General features: G+C 42.8%; 1 protein-coding gene across 1 annotated transcript in view; it reads right to left on the bottom strand.

The window, feature by feature from the left end:
• AHR (aryl hydrocarbon receptor) overlaps window positions 1–22,233 on the bottom strand; it is an 89,085-nt gene that overhangs the window by 12,801 nt on the left and 54,051 nt on the right. Inside the window, exons 4-8 of the mRNA XM_075271422.1 lie at window positions 17,735–17,824; window positions 5,144–5,264; window positions 2,363–2,493; window positions 771–973; window positions 522–631 (exon numbers count right to left, since the gene is read on the bottom strand). Of these exons, the coding sequence (XP_075127523.1) occupies window positions 522–631; window positions 771–973; window positions 2,363–2,493; window positions 5,144–5,264; window positions 17,735–17,824 (655 nt within the window). The remainder of the gene's footprint in view (window positions 1–521; window positions 632–770; window positions 974–2,362; window positions 2,494–5,143; window positions 5,265–17,734; window positions 17,825–22,233) is intronic.

The raw sequence follows: 22,233 nt of genomic DNA, 5'->3' as shown, positions 1-22,233 counted from the left end.
AACTATTACCTATGACCTAAGATTAAGACAATAGGACAATGGCTTCGGAGACTACAGTGTATTAAGCTTACCTTGAACTGAGTAATATTTTCTGTACGGTTTTATCTATATGCACACACTGCACACCCCCACCCTGCTAAAGCGCTTAGCTGTCATTATCATCACCTCTTCTTCCAGCCGTCTACATTCACATAGGCTGGAGCAGAACCAGCTGCAGTACTGACTACCTTGAAAGATTCCGGTTTAGTGGGTCATTTTTTTTTTAAGATATGACACTAAACAGAACCAGCCAAAAATAGAGAAGAGAAAAAAATAACAATACTATATGTAGATTACAAGTGTCTGTCTGCGGTGTCTGTAAGGAATCGCTGTAGAGGGGAAGTAACCAGATGGTCTCAATGACTATACATACATACAGGGGTCCTTGTACGGAAACGATTATTACCCACTAAAGGGATCTTAGTAGTGTTCCTTAAAGAGTTTACAGTACAGTGAAAGCCTTTAGGATCTCTAGGACTTACTTCGGACGTGATTGTCTGCGCAGTACAACATATCTGCAGCATGAATAAACTGATAGCCAGTTCCTCTAATACACAGCTCCGCTTCTGTGTATCCCAGCACAATGCTTCCTCTGCAGGAAAACAAAGCCCAAAAGATATTAATTATAATACATCAACTCATAATGAAACAAGACTGAGAACATAAGATACACAACGGATGACAGACGAGACTAAAAACATTCATCGCTATAGAGGGAGTCTGGCTCTTACTTAGCGTCACATCCTATAGGTGTGAAGTCTAGCTTATGCTTTGTTCTGAAGATGAAATTTTTGGTTCGGATCTCCAAGATGGAAGGTGATTGCAATGGAGTTGCCAAAGCAAAGAGTGCAAGCTGAGAAGGGACTATGGATCCATCTTTCCCTTTCTTATTCTGTCCATGAAGATACTTCAGACGTCCTTGAAAATTCATCGCCTGGTGTAGAACAGAAGAACATACAGACAGTTACAATAGGCCCGGAGGTTTATGTATACAAGCCTGCTATAACATGTGGTCTATATATATTGTTTCAGCAGTCACAGATGTATAGCAATGTGGAAGGCAAAAACCCCCCACAAATTGTCAAGTCCATCTACCTGCTTGATGTCTACTTACACTAAGTTAACACCTGCGCTTGGCTTTCCGTTCTTTGGGTCCGCTTGGAGACCCGAAAGATGACTAGATAGACTATAAAGGGGTCCACCAGTCTGCCGGGTTTCCACCCAAAAATGCAGAGAGAAAAGTCCTGCTTGAGATGTGACAGAATTACTAAGAGGCTTCAGCCTGTAAATAATATTGGTGTACTGCAGGCGATGCCATGTTGCGGAATTGAAACCTACACCAGAGACTGGCACAGACTGTTGGTATAACTCGTGCCAGTATTCCGACATGAGTTCTAATAAATCGGATAGACTGAGGCAAACTTGTCCAGGGTCAACTTGACTTCCACCTTTCTCTGCCTACGGGCACACAGATAGAAAGTGGAGCCAAAGATGCTGTAGTTCCAGGCCTGTTTCCTTGTGCGAGCCTGATAATAAATTCCTTCTAAGGATTTCCATATTTGTTTACGTGTAGCTACTTAAATGTGATAGCCAATTTCTAATATGTGGATTTTTTATTTTTTAAATAAAACTTAGCTTTTTTTTTCTTTTTTTAACTTTTTAACATCCATTTAAATGTTATATGTACACAAGATGACAAATGCAAAGGAGAATAAGGTTATAAGTAGAGTTGAGCGAATATACTCGATGGAATACCGCCGCCGCATTGCTCCTGGTGCAAAAACACTTCGGGAGCTTCAAATTTTTACTGCCCCTCCCACCATCCCTGGCGCCGGGAGCTATGTGGCCGAGGTATTCGATTGAGTATATTCGCTCAGCTCTAGTTATAAATATTAATAAACTCAAAGCAAAGCATCAGAGCCAAAAACTTGTGTCAATAAATCCATATTCTTAATTGATACTTAAACAATTTATGCAATTTGGAATGAATTTTTGGATGATTTTTTTTACAAAATGATTTGCTCTGTATTATTATTATTATTATTATTATTATTATTATTATTATTATTATTGTGTGAGCAGACCCCTCCTCAATGTTGTACTTACTGCAGGGACATATCTTGGAGTCACTTTGTCACGTCTACTTCCCTTTTTAGTAGTATTAGGGAATGACATACAGACGGTGTCTGAACCTACTAAAAGTGGTCACAAGTGGAATGGAGAAGTGTGGGCAATGATTGTGAAACTATCCATATACTATACATTGCCCTAAATATAACAATTCATACAGTTGTTTACTTGGCTTGGGACTTGCATCACATACCAAAAATCCTGAAGAGTTATCCAGCAGACATCTTAATCTGCAGACAAAATTTCTCTCCATAAAAGATGAATTCTCAGGTGGAAGTTGCTCAGGGTTGTAGCAAGATGTGATCATTGCAAATTCATTGCCATCTGCAGAAAGAGGAGGAAGATTCAAGAAATACAATAAAGAAGTTATGAAATCTAAGTTATAGCTGTCCTACAGATAAGGCCCTGATCACACTTGAGCTAATTCATAGGAGCAGAAAAATAACAGTGTGCTGGATCGCCTTGAGAAGCAGCAAGATCACACAGCAGCCTCACGGACGGAGAAAATAAAAGGTCTGAGATTAGATACTTCTATTGGGTGTTCTATCTATCTCGTCATGTTATAGGGAATGTACTGTACATGTTACTTACTATATATTAAAAAAATACTATATCCTGCAACTTTTACTCTGGCCACAGCCTAAAAATAGACAGCTTCTTGCCAATTCTGTAGGAGATTTCTTTGCAGCAGTAATCTCATTTTCCTCAAAGACAAAAGAAGTCAACGCCTCTATAAAAAGCACCACTGACCCATCATTGCATCCACTACTGAAAATATATCACATCACAGCTTATCTTCTCCCCTCAACCTCAATCAGTCGGTTCCAATTTATTGCTGTCTAAGAATGCCGTAAAGTATACTGCTAAATGCTGTTAACAGAGCAGAGGAGAAGCTCATGCAAGATGACAGCCCCAATAATTACATACAAAAATGTAAAATTAAGGAAAAAAGAAGTCTACAAATTACAAGATCTCAAACAAAATTACAAATGATATTAATGATTCATGATATTAATAAATACATCAAAAAAGGTGACAAATGGTGGGGAGGTATTGGAAGCCTATTGCACTGTATTTCAGAACCGCAGGCCTGCACTAGACACCGAAAATGGCAGAATCATACCCCAAAAATAAGTTGTATATAGTTTATTCCCAACAAGAAAAAACACTGCTATGTCAAATATTAAAAATAAATAAATATAGATAGATAGAGAGGGAGAAGAAAAGTGGTGTGCTAAGTTCAAGTGGGCGACTTTTTCATCTTGAAGAATATATGAATGGCAAAGCAAGTTTTCCTGAACTTTAGAAAACAGTAAATGTTTATTTCCAGAGAAAGTTCAGGAAAATTTGCTTTGCAATTTATATATTCAAGATGAAGAAAACTCTCCCACGCGCGCTCATCACCCAGGAAAAATATTTATCTCTCCTAATGCGTCCTAAATTCCAGACTAATACAGTAACATTACAGGATGGAACCTTTATTAATCAATGAGAAACACTCAGACTTTCCACAGACACAATGATAAGAGTCTTCACATGGAAAGTACCCAAAAATGCCGCACCTAGGAAACATTATATGGCGTGTAGACAAAAATCTGCTGATAGGATCCTACCTAAGGGCTCGGGTACAGAGCTATTCTGCAACTCTGTCCATTTACAAAATGGGGACAGCTAATGTTATCCTAGAATATACTGTACACAACATTATATATATATATATATATATATATATATATATATATATATATATCTTATTGTATACTAAAGGACAAACTGACCAAGTACCCCATTAGCATCAACGGAGGCACGTAAACAACCTGTACGTTCTATGAAGGCAGGAAGAGACACCCATGCTTGTCCACCTTTCACACTTCTAAATCTGCTTAAGAAGCATTGACAGAATGTGTGAAGAGTATTCATTGATTTGCTTCAGTACATCCTGAAAATACTGACCACTTATTCCTATTACTTAAAGTATACTTAACATTCTTTTGAAGTCAAACACTTTATGGTCATACGACTTGTACCCTGCATTATAGCAGCTTTTGCCTAATTCTTTGTTGTCCTTGTGTTAGTGGGTGGAAACTAGCTGCTATGTCTTCTCCTATAGACAGCACACTAAGAAACAGGAGATCCTGCTCCCTAACTCTCAAACACTCACTTAGAAGCAGTGACACCATATATGAAGTACTGAACACTAATACATGAATAAAGTACGTGGGATAAACGTGAATAAAGCACTTGGAATAAAAGTGAATAAAGCACTTGGATTGCATGTGTTGTTTTGTTAGTCTTCAGAATCTTCTACATGATCTGGAGGCAATCTTTCTGAAATTTTGCAAACACTAAAAGGAAGTTATATCTGTAGTTTACTTTTACTATTCGTTTCTAGTTTTAGTGACCATTCAGTGCATTACCTCCATAACTATGCTTATATGTAGGATAAGTACTGTGCTTTTGTAGAGGTTTTGTCTCCCTTTATACTCTTAAACAATAGAAGGCATACACAATCCAAAGAAGAAAAACAGCAAACACGTCCCCATAAACTGCCCATATGAGGTCATTCTATGCAAGCGTCTAATTAGCCAATTATGAGATTAAACGCAGGGAGGGGCTTGGGTCTGGGCCGGCTGCACGGAATAACCTACAATTAACATGGAGACTTTCAGCGCCTGTCATAAAACTGCAGAAAACACATAATTACTAGGAAAAAGCCCAGCTTGCTTCATTTTAAGGGAATTGGTAAAGTGAAAATGTTTTAATCCTCCACCTCTGGTTTTCTATTGTGTATTCTTGCAATGAACTTCAAGATAATTTCCAACAATCTGCTATTATATATATATATATATATATATATATATATATATATATATATATATACACACACACACACATATAGACAGGCCAACAGCATCCCATAGCTACATAAGAATAACACCCCATAATAACTCCAAAGCGTGCGTCAATCCTGTACCTGAAGACCTCTGCGTCTCTGAAGGCTGAACAGGGTCTAAAGCCCAATGTAGCTGACGCTGAAATTCAGGCCGGTCTTCTGTATGGATGAGCTCGAAAACACTTTGGTGAATCACGTCAGACTGGTGAAAAATGAAAAAGACAATGAATTACATTACAATGCTGTGAATACAGTACACAACTATAACCATCACTAACTGGAGGCAATGGTGGACATCGCTGCTGCAGTCAGTCATTGGCTGGAGTGGTCACATGGTGGTATAGTACATCATAGATTCAGCAACATAAATACAGCCTATAAAGTCTGCAAATAGATTTTATATCCCTCAATTCTCACTATAAAAAGAAACTCCACTTATTATGACAAAAAAAAAAAAAAAACACAAAACAAAAACAAAACAAAAACACATAAAAAGTTCCTAAGGGACCCCTCTTCCTTTCTCACGAGCAGTTTGCAACTGAGCCCCATTCACAAAGTTTCTGGACCAGATGAAGAAAACAATTTGCTCCCCCCCCCCCCAAAAAAAAAAAAATATAATACAGATATAATGTTCTAATTATATACAATTATATATATATATATATATATATATATATATATATATATAAACAAGTCATCCCCTTAATGTTGAATCTATGCAGTGCAAAATCCACGTCCTCCTTTTTTGTACCACTACCATAAGAGTTTGGTATCCAGATGAAAGCAGTAACCTACCCTATGTAAAACCGATAAGTCACTAGTGCTGTGCCTACATCCGCACAACAGAACCAGATAAACCCATTGGGCCATCTTTCCAGAGCTGTAGAGTCAGAAGGCCAAACCGCCCACTCAGACTTCTTTATTTTTCACAACTAGACTCACTAGACTTCACAAATGGCTGCCAGCCAGAGTCAATCAGGAGCTGTAAAGACTAGAGATGAGCGAACACTAAAATGTTCGAGGTTCGAAATTCGATTCGAACAGCCGCTCAATGTTCGTGTGTTCGAACGGGTTTCGAACCCCATTATAGTCTATGGGGAACAGATACTCGTTAAGGGGGAAACCCAAATCCGTGTCTGGAAGGTCACCAAGTCCACTATGACACCCCAGGAAATGATACCAACACCTCTGGAATGACACTGGGACAGCAGGGGAAGCATGTCTGGGGGCATCTAACACACCAAAGACCCTCTATTACCCCAACATCACAGCCTAACAACTACACACTTTACACACTCAATACCACCTCTCTGACAGTAGGAAAACACCTTGAAACATGTGTATTTGGCACTTGCAGTGAGGAGAGCTTGTCACCAGCAGTGAATTTGGCCCTTGTAGTAAGTTGAGGTTGGCACCAACATTTGTTTTGAAAATCAGGGTGGATTGAGCCTCTAACCAGCAGAGTTTGGACCAATTCATGGTGGAGGGAGCCTCTAAAACCCCCAGTTTGGACCAATTCATGGTGGAGGGAGCCTCTAAACAGCCCAGTTTGGGCAAATTCATGGTGGAGGGAGCCTATAAACAGCCCAGTTTGGACCAATTCATGGTGGAGGGAGCCTCTAAAAACCCCAGTTTGGACCAATTCATGGTGGAGGGAGCCTCTAAACAGCCCAGTTTGGACCAATTCATGGTGGAGGGAGCCTCTAACCAGCAGAGTTGGTGGAAATCAGGGTGGAGGGAGCCTCTAACCAGCAGAGTTGGTGGAAATCAGGGTGGAGGGAGCCTAGTATTAGCAGAATTGTGCAACGCTTATGGTGGATGAGTATGAGGATGCGGAGGAATTGGAGAGGTTGAGTACAGACATGGAGTTTCATGTTGGGGTGCTTTACACAGGTGGGCCCAAAAATGAAGGCTCTATCCAGTGGTGGTTCATTTTTATCAAAGTGAGCCGGTCGGCACTCTCAGCTGACAGACGGGTGCGCTTGTCAGTGATGATGCCACCGGCTGCACTGAACACCCTCTCAGATAGGACGCTGGCGGCAGGACAGGACAGCACCTCCAAGGCATATAGGGCAAGTTCAAGCCACAGGTCCAACTTCGACACCCAATACGTGTAGGGCGCAGAGGGGTCGGAGAGGACAGGGCTGTGGTCGGAAAGGTATTCCCGCAACATGCGCCTATACTTCTCACGCCTGGTGACACTAGGACCCTCCGTGGCGGCACTTTGGCGAGGGGGTGCCATCAAGGTGTCCCAGACCTTAGACAGTGTGCCCCTCGTTTGTGTGGACCGGTGAGAACTTGGTCGCCTACTGGAGGAACTGCCCTCCCTGCCGCCAACGTCACATGCTGGAAACATCTCCATCATATTCTGCACCAATTGCCTGTGGCAAGCATTGATGCGATTGGCCCTCCCCTCTACCGGAATAAAAGACGAGATGTTGTTTTTATACCGGGGATCAAGGATAGCAAAGATCCAGTACTGGTTGTCCTCCATGATTTTGACAATACGCTTGTCGGTTGTAAAGCACCCCAACATGAACTCAGCCATGTCTGCCACAGTGTTAGTTGGCATGACACCTCTGGCCCCACCGGAAAGTTCAATCTCCATTTCCTCCTCATCCTCCATGTCTACCCATCCGCGCTGCAACAATGGGACGATTCGAAGTTGCCCGGAAGCCTCCTGTATCACCATCACATCATCGGACAACTCTTCTTCCTCCTCCTCCTCCTCCTCCTCCATTAAACGCAGTGAAGCGGACAGATGTGTGGACCTACTCTCCAGCTGTGACGGATCGGATGCTATCCCTAACTCCTCTGTGTGATCTGAGTTATCCCTGATGTCAATCAGGGATTCTCTCAGAACACACAAGAGAGGGATTGTAAGGCTCACCATCGCATCCTCAGAGCTCACCCTCCTTGTGGACTCCTCAAAGACCCGTAGGATGTCACAAAGGTCTCTCATCCACGGCCACTCGTGGATGTGAAACTGAGGCAGCTGACTTTGTGGCACCCTAGGGTTTTGTAGCTGGTATTCCATCAAAGGTCTCTGCTGCTCAACCACTCTATTCAACATCTGAAACGTTGAGTTCCAGCGTGTGGGGACGTCGCACAAAAGCCGGTGTTGTGGCACATGCAGGCGTTCCTGGAGAGATTTTAAGCTAGCAGCGGCTACTGTCGACTTGCGAAAGTGGGCGCACATGCGCCGCACTTTCACCAGTAGCTCTGGAACATTGGGGTAGCTCTTTAGGAAACGTTGCACCACTAGGTTGAAGACGTGGGCCAGGCATGGAACATGTTGGAGTCCGGCAAGCTCCAGAGCTGCTACCAGGTTCCGGCCGTTATCACAAACGACCATGCCTGGGCCCAGGTGCAGCGGCTCAAACCATATTGCCGTCTCATCGAGGAGGGCATCCCTCACCTCGGAGGCAGTGTGCTGTCTGTCCCCCAAGCTGATCAGCTTCAGCACAGCCTGCTGACGTCTACCAACGCCAGTGCTGCAACGTTTCCAACTCGTAGCTGGGGTCAATCTAACAGCGGAGGAGGAGGCGGTGGCGGAGGAGGAGGCGGTGGCGGAGGAGGAGGCGGTGGCGGAGGAGGAGGCGGTAGAGGAGGAGGAGGAGGGGGGTGTTCTTCTCGTGTCCCTGCCAGGAATGTTAGGCGGGGAGACGAGGTACACCGGGCCAGTTTGGGAAGCAGTCCCAGCCTCAACTACATTCACCCAGTGTGCCGTCAGTGAAATGTAGCGTCCCTGTCCGCATGCACTTGTCCACGCGTCGGTGGTCAAGTGGACCTTTGTGCAAAGCGCGGAACTAAGGGCCCGCCTGATGTTGAGTGACACGTGCTGGTGCAAGGCGGGGACGGCACACCGGGAGAAGTAGTGACGGCTAGGGACGGCATAGCGAGGTGCCGCAGTTGCCATCAGGTCCAGGAAGGCGGGAGTTTCAACAAGCCGGAACGCCAACATCTCCTGGGCCAGCAGTTTAGCGATGTTGGCGTTCAAGGCTTGCGCGTGTGGGTGGTTAGCAGTGTATTTCTGCCGCCGCTCCAATGTCTGAGAGATGGTGGGTTGTTGTAAAGAAGCGCCTGATGGGGCCTTTGATGGTGCAGGAGAAGGAGATAAGACAGGAACAGGGGAGGATGAGGGAGAAGTCAACAAAGTGGCGGAGGCAGATGAAGTGGTGTCCTGGCTCGTCCTCTGGAGTGCATCGCCAGCACAGTCAGCAGTGGCAGTGGCAGAGGCAGTGGCGTGAACGGCAGGCGGCCTTTGTCCTGCCGTTGCTGCCTGCCACTGATTCCAGTGCTTGGATTCCAAATGACGGCGCATTGAAGTGGTGGACAGGTTGCTCTTCTCAGAGCCCCTAATCAATTTCGAGAGGCAAATTGTGCAGACAACACTATATCTGTCCTTGGCGCATTCCTTGAAAAAACTCCACACCTTCGAGAAACGTGCCCTCGAGGTGGGAGTTTTTCGGGGCTGGGTACGAACTGGAACATCTTGGGAGATTCCGGGTGTGGCCTGGCTTCGCCTAAGCTGCTGACCTCTGCCTCTAGCTACCCTTTTTGGTGCTGCACCTGCCTCAACATCCACACTACTTTCCCCGCTTGACATCCCCCCTGTCCAGGTCGGGTCAGTGTCCTCATCATCCACCACTTCCTCTTCCAACTCCTGTCTCATCTCCTCCTCCCGCACAATGCGCCGGTCAACTGGATGCCCTGATGGCAACTGCGTCACATCATCGTCGATGAGGGTGGGTTGCTGGTCATCCACCACCAAATCGAACGGAGATGGAGGAGACTCTAGTGTTTGAGCATCTGGACACAGATGCTCCTCTGTTAGGTTCGTGGAATCGTGACGTCGAGAGGCAGGTTGAGGGACAATGAAAGGAGCGGAGAACAGCTCTGGGGAGCAGGGACAGTTGGGGTTATTGTTCTGTGAAGCTTGGGAATTTTGGGAGGAAGGAGGACAAGACTGTTGGGTAATAGGAGGAGAGGAGGCAGAGTCTGACTGGCTGCTGGACAATGTGCTGTAAGCGTTCTCTGACAGCCATTGCAAGACCTGTTCCTGGTTCTCGGGCCTACTAAGGTTTGTACCCTGCAGTTTAGTTAATGTGGCAAGCAACCCTGGCACTGTGGAGTGGCGCAATGCTTGCTGCCCCACAGGAGTAGGCACGGGACGCCCTGTGGCTTCACTGCTACCTTGCTCCCCAGAACCATTCCCCCGACCTCGCCCACGGCCTCGTCCACGTCCCTTTCCGGGAGCCTTGCGCATTTTGAATTCCCAGTTAGAAATTGGCACTATATACCAGTAGCAAAAATTGTGGGTGCACGTAACCCCAATATATTCTTTGAATTCCCAGTCAGACAATGGCACTATATACCAGTAGCAAGAAATGAGGGTATTTATAACCCCAATATATTCTTTGAATTCCCAGTCAGACAATGGCACTATATACCAGTAGCAAAAATTGTGGGTGCACGTAACCCCAATATATTCTTTGAATTACCAGTCAGAAACTGGCACTATATGGCAGTAGCAAGAAATGAGGGTATTTGTAACCCCAATATATTCTTTGAATTCCCAGTCAGACAATGGCACTATATACCAGTAGCAAAAATTGTGGGTGCACGTAACCCCAATATATTCTTTGAATTACCAGTCAGAAACTGGCACTATATGGCAGTAGCAAGAAATGAGGGTATTTGTAACCCCAATATATTCTTTGAATTCCCAGTCAGACAATGGCACTATATACCAGTAGCAAGAAATGAGGGTATTTATAACCCCAATATATTCTTTGAATTCCCAGTCAGACAATGGCACTATATACCAGTAGCAAGAAATGAGGGTATTTGTAACCCCAATATATTCTTTGAATTCCCAGTCAGACAATGGCACTATATACCAGTAGCAAAAATTGTGGGTGCACGTAACCCCAATATATTCTTTGAATTACCAGTCAGAAACTGGCACTATATGGCAGTAGCAAGAAATGAGGGTATTTGTAACCCCAATATATTCTTTGAATTCCCAGTCAGACAATGGCACTATATACCAGTAGCAAGAAATGAGGGTATTTATAACCCCAATATATTCTTTGAATTCCCAGTGAGACAATGGCACTATATACCAGTAGCAAAAATTGTGGGTGCACGTAACCCCAATATATTCTTTGAATCCCCAGTGAGACAATGGCACTATATACCAGTAGCAAAAATTGTGGGTGCACGTAACCCCCATATATTCTTTGAATTCCCAGTGAGACAATGGCACTATATAGCAGTAGCAAAAATTGTGGGTGCACGTAACCCCCATATATTCTTTGAATTCCCAGTCAGAAACTGGCACTATATACCAGTAGCAAAAATTGTGGGTGTATATAGCCCCAATTCTATTGCTAGGGGACTTGCAGGGTATTTCTGAGGTGAAGGTGGGGGGGCACACCGTTGGAACGGGGATTTGGGGTGTATATATGGGGTATACGGGAATACACTGTCAGTGTGTTCCATTCAGGATCCTGGGAAAGCTGGGTTGCGGCGATTGAGCCCGTCAGTGCCACGTTACACTGACAAGCTTCTCCCTGGAATTGAAGTTATATGTAAGCCCAATATATTCTTTGAATTCCCAGTGAGACAATGGCACTATATAGCAGTAGCAAAAATAGTGGGTGTATATAGCCCCAATTCTATTGCTAGGGGACTTGCAGGGTATTTCTGGGGTGAAGGTGGGGGGGCACACCGTTGGAACGGGTATCGGGGGTATATATCGGGTATACACTGTCAGTGTATTCCATTCAGGATCCGCGGAAAGCTGGGTTGCGGCGATTGAGCCCGTCAGTGCCACGTTACACTGACAAGCTTCTCCCTGGAATTTAGCTCTTATAAGAGCTGTTGGTTGTCTTCTCCTTCCTATCCTAGCCTGTCCCTGCCTACCCAGAATCTAACCCCTAGCTAACTGGACGGAAACCTCCGTCCCCGGTGAATTGCAAGCTCAGAATGACGCGAAGCTGGGCGTCGCTGTTCTTTTAAATTAGAGGTCACATGTTTTCGGCAGCCAATGGGTTTTGCCTACCGGTGTCGTAGTTCCTGTCCCACCTCCCCTGCGCTGTTATTGGAGCAAAAAAGGCGCCAGGGAAGGTGGGAGGGGAATCGAGTAATGGCGCACTTTACCACGCGGTGTTCGATTCGATTCGAACATGCCGAACAGCCTAATATCCGATCGAACATGAGTTCGATAGAACACTGTTCGCTCATCTCTAGTAAAGACCCTTTAATTAATTAAAAGCCTAGATTTTGCCCGACTTTCCCACAAGCCTTTGCTGCAATGATGCATACAGACGCACCATTTACCTATTTAAATCTTAGGAAACAGATTTGCATATTCTTCCCTTAATCCCCTACAGTGGAGCGAAAATGGCTTTGTAAGACTCCACTACCTTGTCAGGTGTGTCTCTCCCCAAAGAGTGACATTATCCCCAGAATCTGGAGTAGAAGTCTTTCACCTCTGCCAAGTCAGTTCTCCCTAGACTGCACTGATGAGATTCAATCAGATCAAAACAGTGCTGTCCACAGCTGGGAAACTGACTTGGCAAAATTCCGCATCACTGCAGCAAAGGCTTGTGGGAAAGTCGGGCATGATGTTCAAGGGAGCTTCCCCTAGAGGGCAGCATACAGAGGCACTGTTTCCCTATTCACATCTTGGGAAACAGATTTGCATACTCTTCCCATTAAAAGTCTAGTGATTGTCACATTTTTGCTTTCGTAGAAATTCAATCTATGCATCTAATTAATCATACAACATAATGGTATATTGTAATTAAAAATAATTATTTTAAATCTCAAGTCGATAACTTTTTTTCTGACTCCAAATGAAATTGGGCCTGACTGCTTGTTTCAATTCCATATTCGTTATAGCTCTGTGTAGTGCTGACCGCATCCTATTAGAATTTTATGAATAAATTAACAGTTGGGCATTGCCATTCACTTTGTTAGTATGCGGGAATTTACATGGACACGCCCACAACTGGTGAAACCAAGCGGACAATTTATTCATATATTTCTGGGAGAAATAACTAGGGAACGGCATAACATAGAAAAGAATAAAACATGCTCCAAAATTGTTCTTTGATGTAGAATACAAATAATTTACAAAAAAACAAACATGTCAATAAAGGCGACAGTTTCCCTTTAAGAGCCCTGCTGAAACAGGCTGATACAAAAACCATCTGGTTCATAACTACTAGTGTTGAGCAAGTAGTATTCGATCGAATACCTTGCCGCCATAGGAATGCGTGTAAGCGGCCAAACACTAAGGGGTTAAACGCATCGAAAATTCAATGCGTTTAACTCCTTGGTGTTCGGCCAATTACACGCATTCCTATGCCAGCGAGGTATTCGATTGAATACTACTCGCTCAACACTAATAACTGCGCTTCATGGTATTGCCCTGGAGTTCAAGTAAAGTAAAGTTCCACTTTTGGGAACCTTGAGCAGTGTACAAACATTACAAAGTAAGCATGTAATGGCAGAAAACAAGCCCGTCTAGGTGGATACTCTCTTCTGTCCTAACTGGACGCGTTTCCTGCTAATACTGGACATGACAATCTGTGGCTGATCGAATTTTATGAGTCTACAAGGTGGGCAGTTAACTTTTTCCGCTTTGGCAAAGTTTACAAAAAAAAAAAAAAAAACGAAAAAGCGATTTGTGTTGCCATTACACATTCCCAGTTATGTTGTAAATAGCTCCTAACAAATCATGTGAAGCTCCACAAAGCTGCCTCCGACAAAGTGAACCAAAGATTGCCGCATGTTTTGGGGAGTTTCACGCAGACATAACATCTTATTAATAACGTAAACTACAAATGTCGAACGCTGAACAAACATGTGGAACCGAGTGCGAGAAGACGGCAAAGTTTTTATTTGGTGCTTTATTTAGCGTGAGCTAATATTTGGATATAAAACTTTATTGGATGCGGCTAGGTCTTGGTTTAACTTAAAAGAAAGCAGAATTGTAAAAATAAAGAATTGGATTTTACAGTAACAATTAGGATGAGCCAAACCAATACTGTTCAAAGCCAAGGAGAAGAAAAAAGTTGCATTCCAACTGGATGAATACTCCAAGTACAAGGTAACTAAGAAAGGAGATAAAAGAACAATATATCTTTCTTTATTTTCAAGAGCCATTTTTAGAATTTCAGGAATCCACACCACTGTGGTCATCCAAATCTCCAGATAAGTAGAACTTCTAGGGGTTTGGGTGCCGATGTCGAAAATGCAATGGAATCAGTGGAGTGGCCCTTGCCGAGGAAGTGAAAGGACATGTGAAAATATCGTAATCTTTCAAAAACACCCAACACAAAGCAAAAACTACCACCAATGTATCTAAAAAGTCGACATTGTCCATTTTTTTAAGAGATTTTTTTTTAAGTTTCTATCATTAGAGAGACCCCACTTTAAGTGAATCTGAGATAAAGGAAGCCCTGACATGAACAGACAGAGCCTACGACAGCTTCACATGGTCAGCACTTGTCAGGAGCATTGACAAGCCAAAACCAGAAAGAACCTGTACACAGAGAAACCACAAAATGTACAGACGTATACCACTTCCATGTTCCTGGACCACCTCTGGTTTTAGCTTACAAATACTGATACTCACCAAGTTCTGGTCAGTTACGGCCATAAAAGGGGTTATTCCAAGAACCCGCTCAGCTTGCCAAGCACAGACATGCAAATAGTAAAGCAATAAAAGGCTATGAAGCCCTAAAAAGTTTTTAAACTTTTTTCCGGCTCCATATCATTTTTTCACAAAGATGACGTAGTGCCTAGACCATAAGTATGCAATCTGTCAGGGTCGGATACCCAGGTCATCAACATGGAAAAAATCAATTTGTGTACAGAAGACCCCCTTTAAGGCAAAGGCCCCATGTTGCAGAATGGCTGTTGGAAGAGTTTGCTGCATTTTTTTGGGAGAAGTATATGTGCATCCTTCACTATAGTGTTTTGTGATATGTTCTCTGTCTGTGGGAAGATGCAACTTCTCCGACCAGCAGAGAAGACTGTGCAGATTCAGGGAAAGCCTGTCAATGGATATATATCCTCAATGTCAGTCCATAACACTTTTCTGCAGCAGATTCACTCCAAAGTACCAGTCTGCTCTGCACCAGTTATATGTGGAGTGCAGATCTGTAACTAGTGTATATGTTATAGTGATCATGCCTTGGGGGTGAATATCACACTCGCCCACTGTCTATCCATCCTTAATATGAATTCCAGCTTTATAATGTGATTAGAATTTACACCTTGGAGAACGGGAAGTCTCTCCCAGACCACCAAGTCTAGCGGTGACGTTTTGTAAGCCTCCATCCTCAACTCATACACGTGAGTAAGGGGCCGGAGTCTCCCAAAACATCTCCAAATCCATCTCCCCCACGGACCTATGAATCTCTATAAAGCTACAGACACAACACAGAGGGCTATGTTACATAGGTTTAGGTGAATTGGAGCTTCTGAGATAGATTCTATCTTTCCTAAACAGATACAGCTATATTTAATGGTTGCCGTTGTACTGTAACTTTAAGAGTGTCAGCCCGGGGTCTTTAAACGGAATTCGTCCTCTGCACACAGTATAACATTTCAATGCCTGTAGTTCTACTGACACCGTTTTAATATAATAGAAACAAAACCCAAAAGAAATCTGTTTTACTTGGCTTGGGAAAGCCGGGCCTGTGCCAGCTGATACTGAGGAAATACCAAAGCAATCAAAGTCATAGTATTTAATTAGAACTTCACACGCAAATTTTTTTTTTTTTTTCCAAGGCTTGGACCTTACAGCCGGAAGAATAGCAGGGCATGGAGCATATTTAACCCTGTCTTTACAGGTCTCCCAGCAAAACAGAGGAAATCCTAAATATAAATCAGGACAGAAATAGTGTTCTCTGCTCGCAGCTTTCCTACATTTTTTTGAAATGATGTTTTTACGATGGCTTCATACATCAGTGATCTAAAGGGAATGTGCTATCTGGACAATCCATGTACGTATAACTTATCGGAACATATGAATGGGGGTCCACTGCCAAAGTGGGCTCTGGCAAATTCATTCGAAGGCCCAGCATATGATTCCCTTATCTGAATACAGGAAGAATATCTGGCAGACTGTAGTGTGCCTCAACAAAACCAGATGTTATCCCTTAAAGGGGCTGTCTAGTTTCAGCATATAATTGTTATTTTCTGTATAATGAAAAGTTATTCAATTTTTCATTGTACTTTCTGTGCCAATCCCTCAAGGTTTCCTATTAGAGATGAGCGAGTACTGTTCGGATCAGCCGATCCGAACAGCACGCACCATAGAAATGAATGGATGCACCTGGTACTTCCGCTTTGACGGCGGCCGGCCGCTTAACCCCCCGCGTGCCGGCTACGTCTATTCATTTCTATGCAAGCGTGCTGTTTGGATCGGCTGATCCGAACAGTACTCGCTCATCTTTATTTCCTATATCTCTGGTGGTTGTCATTCTGCTTACTTGCACTGGATAAAAATCAGTCCATGGTCATGTGATCAACACACATATGCATGGTTTGTTATAGTAACAGCACAGTAATCAGAAAACTGCCTTGTAACAAGCTGTTCACCTGAGTGTCCATCACACGACCATGGACTAAGACTGGGCGATAATTCGAAAATGAACCAAAACCGAATGTCACCGAGGATAACCGATGTGATTTTGTTCACCTTTGGTTATTACAATATTTGCTAGGTTCTACCAAACATGTCCAAATCTGAACTGCTATTATTGTATTGGAAGGGAAGGGGGGGAGGAGGTGATGTTGGGTTTTCAGACCGCAGAATCCTCTTAAAATCATCCCAACTGGTTTTATACTGAAATACCACATAATAGTCTATGAAGTCCCCATGCGGACTCAAACGGCAGAAACCCAAACGATAGGGTGAACTTAGTGTAAGGCCCCTCCACTGGAGCGGGAGATGCTTACACTTATCAACTGTCAGTACAACAAGATATCATCTCATCTCTAACTTAAAGGGGCTCGATCAGCAAAATTATGCTGATAGAGCCCCACATATGCGTGAATAGCCTTTAAAAAGGCCATTCAGGCATTGCTAATGTTATATTAAACTACCCGCCCACCCCCGTTTTAAAATAAAGCCCTAAAACAGAATATGTTCATCTTATCGAATGTATACGGGGGCGGGTATTCGGGGGTCTGACGTCATCTTCAGCCACGCCTCCTCTTCCAGTGATGTCCTCGGGTCCTGTCTAACTCGCGATCGGACATTGATAAAAAATGGCGCGGGTGCATGCGCAGTAGCATGTTGCTACTACTACTGCGCATGCACCCGCGCCATTTTTTTTTTTTTTATCAATGTCAGTTCGCGAGTTAGACAGGACCAAAGGACATTGTTGGAAGAGGAGTGGCTGAAGATGACGTCGGACCCTGAATGCCTGGCCCCTGTGCAAGTTCGGTAAGATGAACATATTCTGTTTTAGGGTCTTATGTGAAATTGGGGGGGGGGTAGTTTTAAAGGCTATTCACGCATATGTGGGGCTCTATCAGCGTAATTTTGCTAATAGAGCCCCTTTAAAGTGTAGAAAAAAAAAGACATTCATCAATGCAAAAAATCTACACATTTCTGTATAATTGTAAAAAATAAATACATACTTGCTGAAATCCAAGATAATCTTGAATGGTGGATGAAGCAAAAAATACAAGTCCATCTGAGGCAACCACCAAGACAAATCCATTAAGTGCCTGCAAGAGAAGAAATTGTTTAACACAGTATGATCAAAAACATAATTTTAGTAACGAAAAGAACATGAATTTTTTCCCCTACTTGCTTTAGAATTACAAAATGGAGACAACACAGAAGATTTTCCTTTGATCAAAAACATGGGCTAAGTCCGCAAAAATTAATTACATTTTTTATTATCATTGACTTATTTTACACTGGCTGTGTATACTTTATAGCAAAGAATTGGAAGCCAAAAGATAAAAAGAGTGAAAAAAACCATAAATTGAATAATACAGTCTATAAGGCCTTATACACACTGGCAAGAAAGCAATTTGCCAGAAAGCTGCTGAAAAGGTATAAACATTATGTTAAGTTCCATTCTTTGGGCTCGTTCACACGGGGCAAGAGGGGGTGGATTTTGATGCCGAATCCACCTCAAAATCCGCCCCCTCACAATAGAAGTCTATGCAGACTGATAACATCCTTTATTTCGTAGCAGTTTGATCCCACTCACGGTAAAAAAGCAGCGAGCTGCCCTTTCTTCAGGCAGATTCCGCAGCTGATTTATCCACGGCGTCCACCTCGCGACAGCACCCTCCAGACTGGGCCCATTCATTTGGGCTTACTCCGAAGCGGGAAGCTGTGACAGTCGCGGCAGGCGCATTTTGGTCCTATTCTGACGCAGCTCCCCGCTTCAAAATCAGGACCAAAATACACGGTCCTTAGCCCAGTGTGAACTAGCCCTTTGGTTCTGCTTGGGAACCCGAAGAACAGAAACCTAACCAACTTAAAGCAGTTACCCACGGAAACCTGCGGACTCCATAGACTATAATGTGGTCCACTGGGTTTCGGCTGAAAAAATTTCGGAGAGAAAAGTTGTGCTTGCAGGACTTCTCCCAGCATTTTTTAAGCGGGTTTGGAAATATAAGAGCAGGAGTGAACCTAACCTTAGTCTAAAGGTGATCAAAACACATGATTTTTACTGAAAAGATCACCCATCAGGTGAAACGATACAATGTCAACCGATGACCCAACAGTCGCTTGATCAAATGATCAGTGAAAAACAGTTTCAAGAAAAGTCGCTTTTTCTTCATCTGATGTCATTGAACGTGGCCAACAATAATGGTCAATGTGGACCACCTTTCTTATTAGACAAGGTAATTGAACAAAATTAGTTTCCTAGATTTGGTAAAATCTGATGAAAATCATATGAAAGAATGTAACAAAATAAAAGCAAACCAAATAATAAAAACAGGAAAAAAAACATTTGTATACAGGAATAAAGATTGAGAGCAAATTTGGCGAAAGCTATAGGTGTAAATGGAGTAGAGGAAGTGTAAATGGAGAGGAGGGTTCAATGCCTGGACTTCAGGCACCTCAGGGAACAATCCAAACACATAGTGACATTGGGAAACATTTACAAAACCACTCTTTGCACAGCAACTTAATTCTCAGTCTTGTAAAATGTATAACACAGCAGCAGGGTCAAAGGGGTAAGACAGTTTTATGGTTTAGATCAAGGTGTGTAATTTTTGGTCTTAAAGGGAATCCATCACTAGGTCACCAATAAACCATGATCATGTGGTTACTGAGACAGGGTTTAGGTTTGGCATTTATGCAGTAAAAGAAGTTCAATATAACCAAAAACCAGTGATAAGTGGGTGCAAATTACACAATAAATGAAGGTGCCCTGAGCTTCATCTACGCAACGGAAATGTAGCCAGTATCACTAGGCAACTCTCTTGATCTTGATGTTGGCAATTTATATTTTTATTTCTTACACAATGCTAAGGCTAAGAATATATCTGCAGCGGAGTCTCCAGCAGAAATCGACCGAAAGAAAACGTCCTCACTCCACAAGTTTCAGTATAAAATTGATGGACACCCAACAGACCCAGTTACAGTTTATTGGGTCTGCCAGTGTCTACACTCTACGGCATTCTCATCCTTAAATAGACCCAAACAATGGAGAGCCCAGCTCAGATGTGAGCCTACCCGAAGAGGCAACATTTTTAGAACCCTAAACCGCACCCACATAATGACCTGATGGTGGTTTGTAGGCACCAAACCTTCTAACACTCCCACTTGGCTAATACATCCTAAGTGTGGGTGCTCTAGAGAGAACCTGTCACCAGGTCTCACAAAGGTCCCTGGTATACTACATCTGAGCATACAGATATTTTGCCTATCCAAAACTGTTCAGCCATTCTATAATACAAGTCCCATTAGTGGTTATGGAAATTAGTATCTATTAGCCAAGTGGGCGGTAACATGCATGGCATACAGCAGACAGCCACTCCCCCAGAGAAACAATGTAACCACCCACTTGGCTGGTATACTTTAGTTTGCATCAACGCTACCAGGGCTCAGGGTGACAGCACCCATAAGAGGACCTGGAGATGGATCCTCTTTAAATTGGAGATATTATATATTTCTTTTGCAAGACCAAAAATAGAAAAAAAAAATCTATAAAATAAAAGTAGAGTTTTGTATGTACCGTATATACCCGAATATAAGCCGAGGCCCCTAATTTTACCACAAAAAAACTGGGAAAATTTATTGACTCGAGTATAAGCCTAGGGGGGGAAATGCAGCAGCTACTGGAAAATTTCAAAAATTAAAATGGCCGGAGTTTTTGGGTGAAGTAGATGCTGGGAAGGGGAGGGGGTGTTTTGGTTTTTGCCTGCCCCTTCCCTGAGCTTGAGGACTGGGGTTTTTTTTTTCCCCTCACTTGGAATTCAGTCTGGCTGAATATAGGGTATGTGCAGTGCTCCTATTAACCCCTTCCCAACAGAACAGGAGCACTGCAGATCCCCTATATTCAGTAGACCGGGCACTTTCAGACACAGGGATACCTAATGTGTAAGTGTCTCACAGTAATTTTCTACTTTTATATGTATTCTAGGGAAAGGAGGGATTTACAACTTTTATTTACTTTATTTTTTATTATAATTTTTTTAAAGCTTTTTTTTTTTTCACTATTTTATGGGAGATTCTATACATTACTATTGCGGCTGGTCATAGACCCCCCCCCCCCCCCCCAAAAAAAAAAAAAAAAAATAATATATTTTTTTTTTTTTGCTTGACTGGAGTATAAGCAGAGGGGGGCTTTTTCAGCACAAAAACTGTGCTGCAAAATTCAGCTTATACTCGAGTATATACGGTAATACTTTTTTTTTTACAGCCCTATGTTACATTGCCTAAGAACTGCAAATTTTGGGTTAAGCGTCTAAAAGGACAAAGTCTCAATTTGCTTATTAAATAAAGCAAAAGGACAAAAATCTGATTTGGACAGATCTGCCTCTCCGTAAACAAGTAGACAAAACGGCTCCTTTTGTGATAAGTCACGGAAAGTGCATATATCTGCTCGTACAATCAACATGGCCTATGCCTTGTTGATAACAAACAAAACATGTAAAAATTGGCAGCACATCTACTTGCACAGATCGACTTCCAGTAAAAGGAATTAACAAAAGCCAAAATAAATGAAGCCGTTTCGCGATCCAATTTCTTCTTTATACAAAGCAGAAAAGAAAACGTAATCTACAATTAGTCTGTATGTGAAAGTACATTGTGCTCGAGCCATACGGAAACAAACCTATGAACTGCTGCTGTGTAAGCAGAGAAGAGTAGATGGAAAATGCAAAAAAAAATTAAAAATCTCCTACAATTCCATTAACGTTCATGAAAGCCTACTATGGATGATCAAGTCTAGATCATCAAGTCACAGAACTTGTAGCAGGCTCCGCCACAATAACTGCATATACATGTTCAGGGTAAGGATAACCAGACTGGGCTCCAACATGGTGTTGAATCCCTGCCCACACATGGTGCCAACAGCCGCAGGTAAAACGGTGTTATTGTTAACACATAAATACTACTTTTTTGTTGTTCTATGAAAGAAATCATCATCCACATGTGAAATGGGCCCAGAGACGTTCATTATGTTATTATCATTGTTCATTATGACAAACATCCCAGCTCATACACTTGAGTTAAATCTGCTAAAACAATGGTGGCTTCTTCAGCATTCACACTCCATTAGTCAGGGAGATGGATATGGATTATTGCAGCTTTAAGCCTATAAAATCGGAGTAGTACCGTAAAATGGACAAAAACTGATTACAAAGTAAGCAAACATTACGTTTTTCATAAGCTCCAAGTGTTACAACGCTACATGCTATATTAAGTGTGTCTGACAAGTTTTCATGAATTGAGAATACAGTCATTTTTAATCTCAATATCCATGGATCCTAGCTAATGGGAAACATTCCTTAAATGACTGGGGGGTGGGAAGAGTTTAGATTGTCTGCCGAATATTTCTTACAGATCCTATAGAAATGGGAAAGCAAGTGTAATTCTGAACCAGACTGAAATGTAGAAAATATGAGGGGGGGGGGATGGATAAGGAAGTCTAAGGGTAAATTCA

The sequence above is a fragment of the Leptodactylus fuscus genome, chromosome 4, assembly GCF_031893055.1.
Source record: "Leptodactylus fuscus isolate aLepFus1 chromosome 4, aLepFus1.hap2, whole genome shotgun sequence".
Taxonomy (NCBI): domain Eukaryota; kingdom Metazoa; phylum Chordata; class Amphibia; order Anura; family Leptodactylidae; genus Leptodactylus; species Leptodactylus fuscus.
The sequence above is the reverse complement of the archived record's forward strand: the minus strand, read 5'-3'. Positions and strand labels throughout refer to the sequence as shown.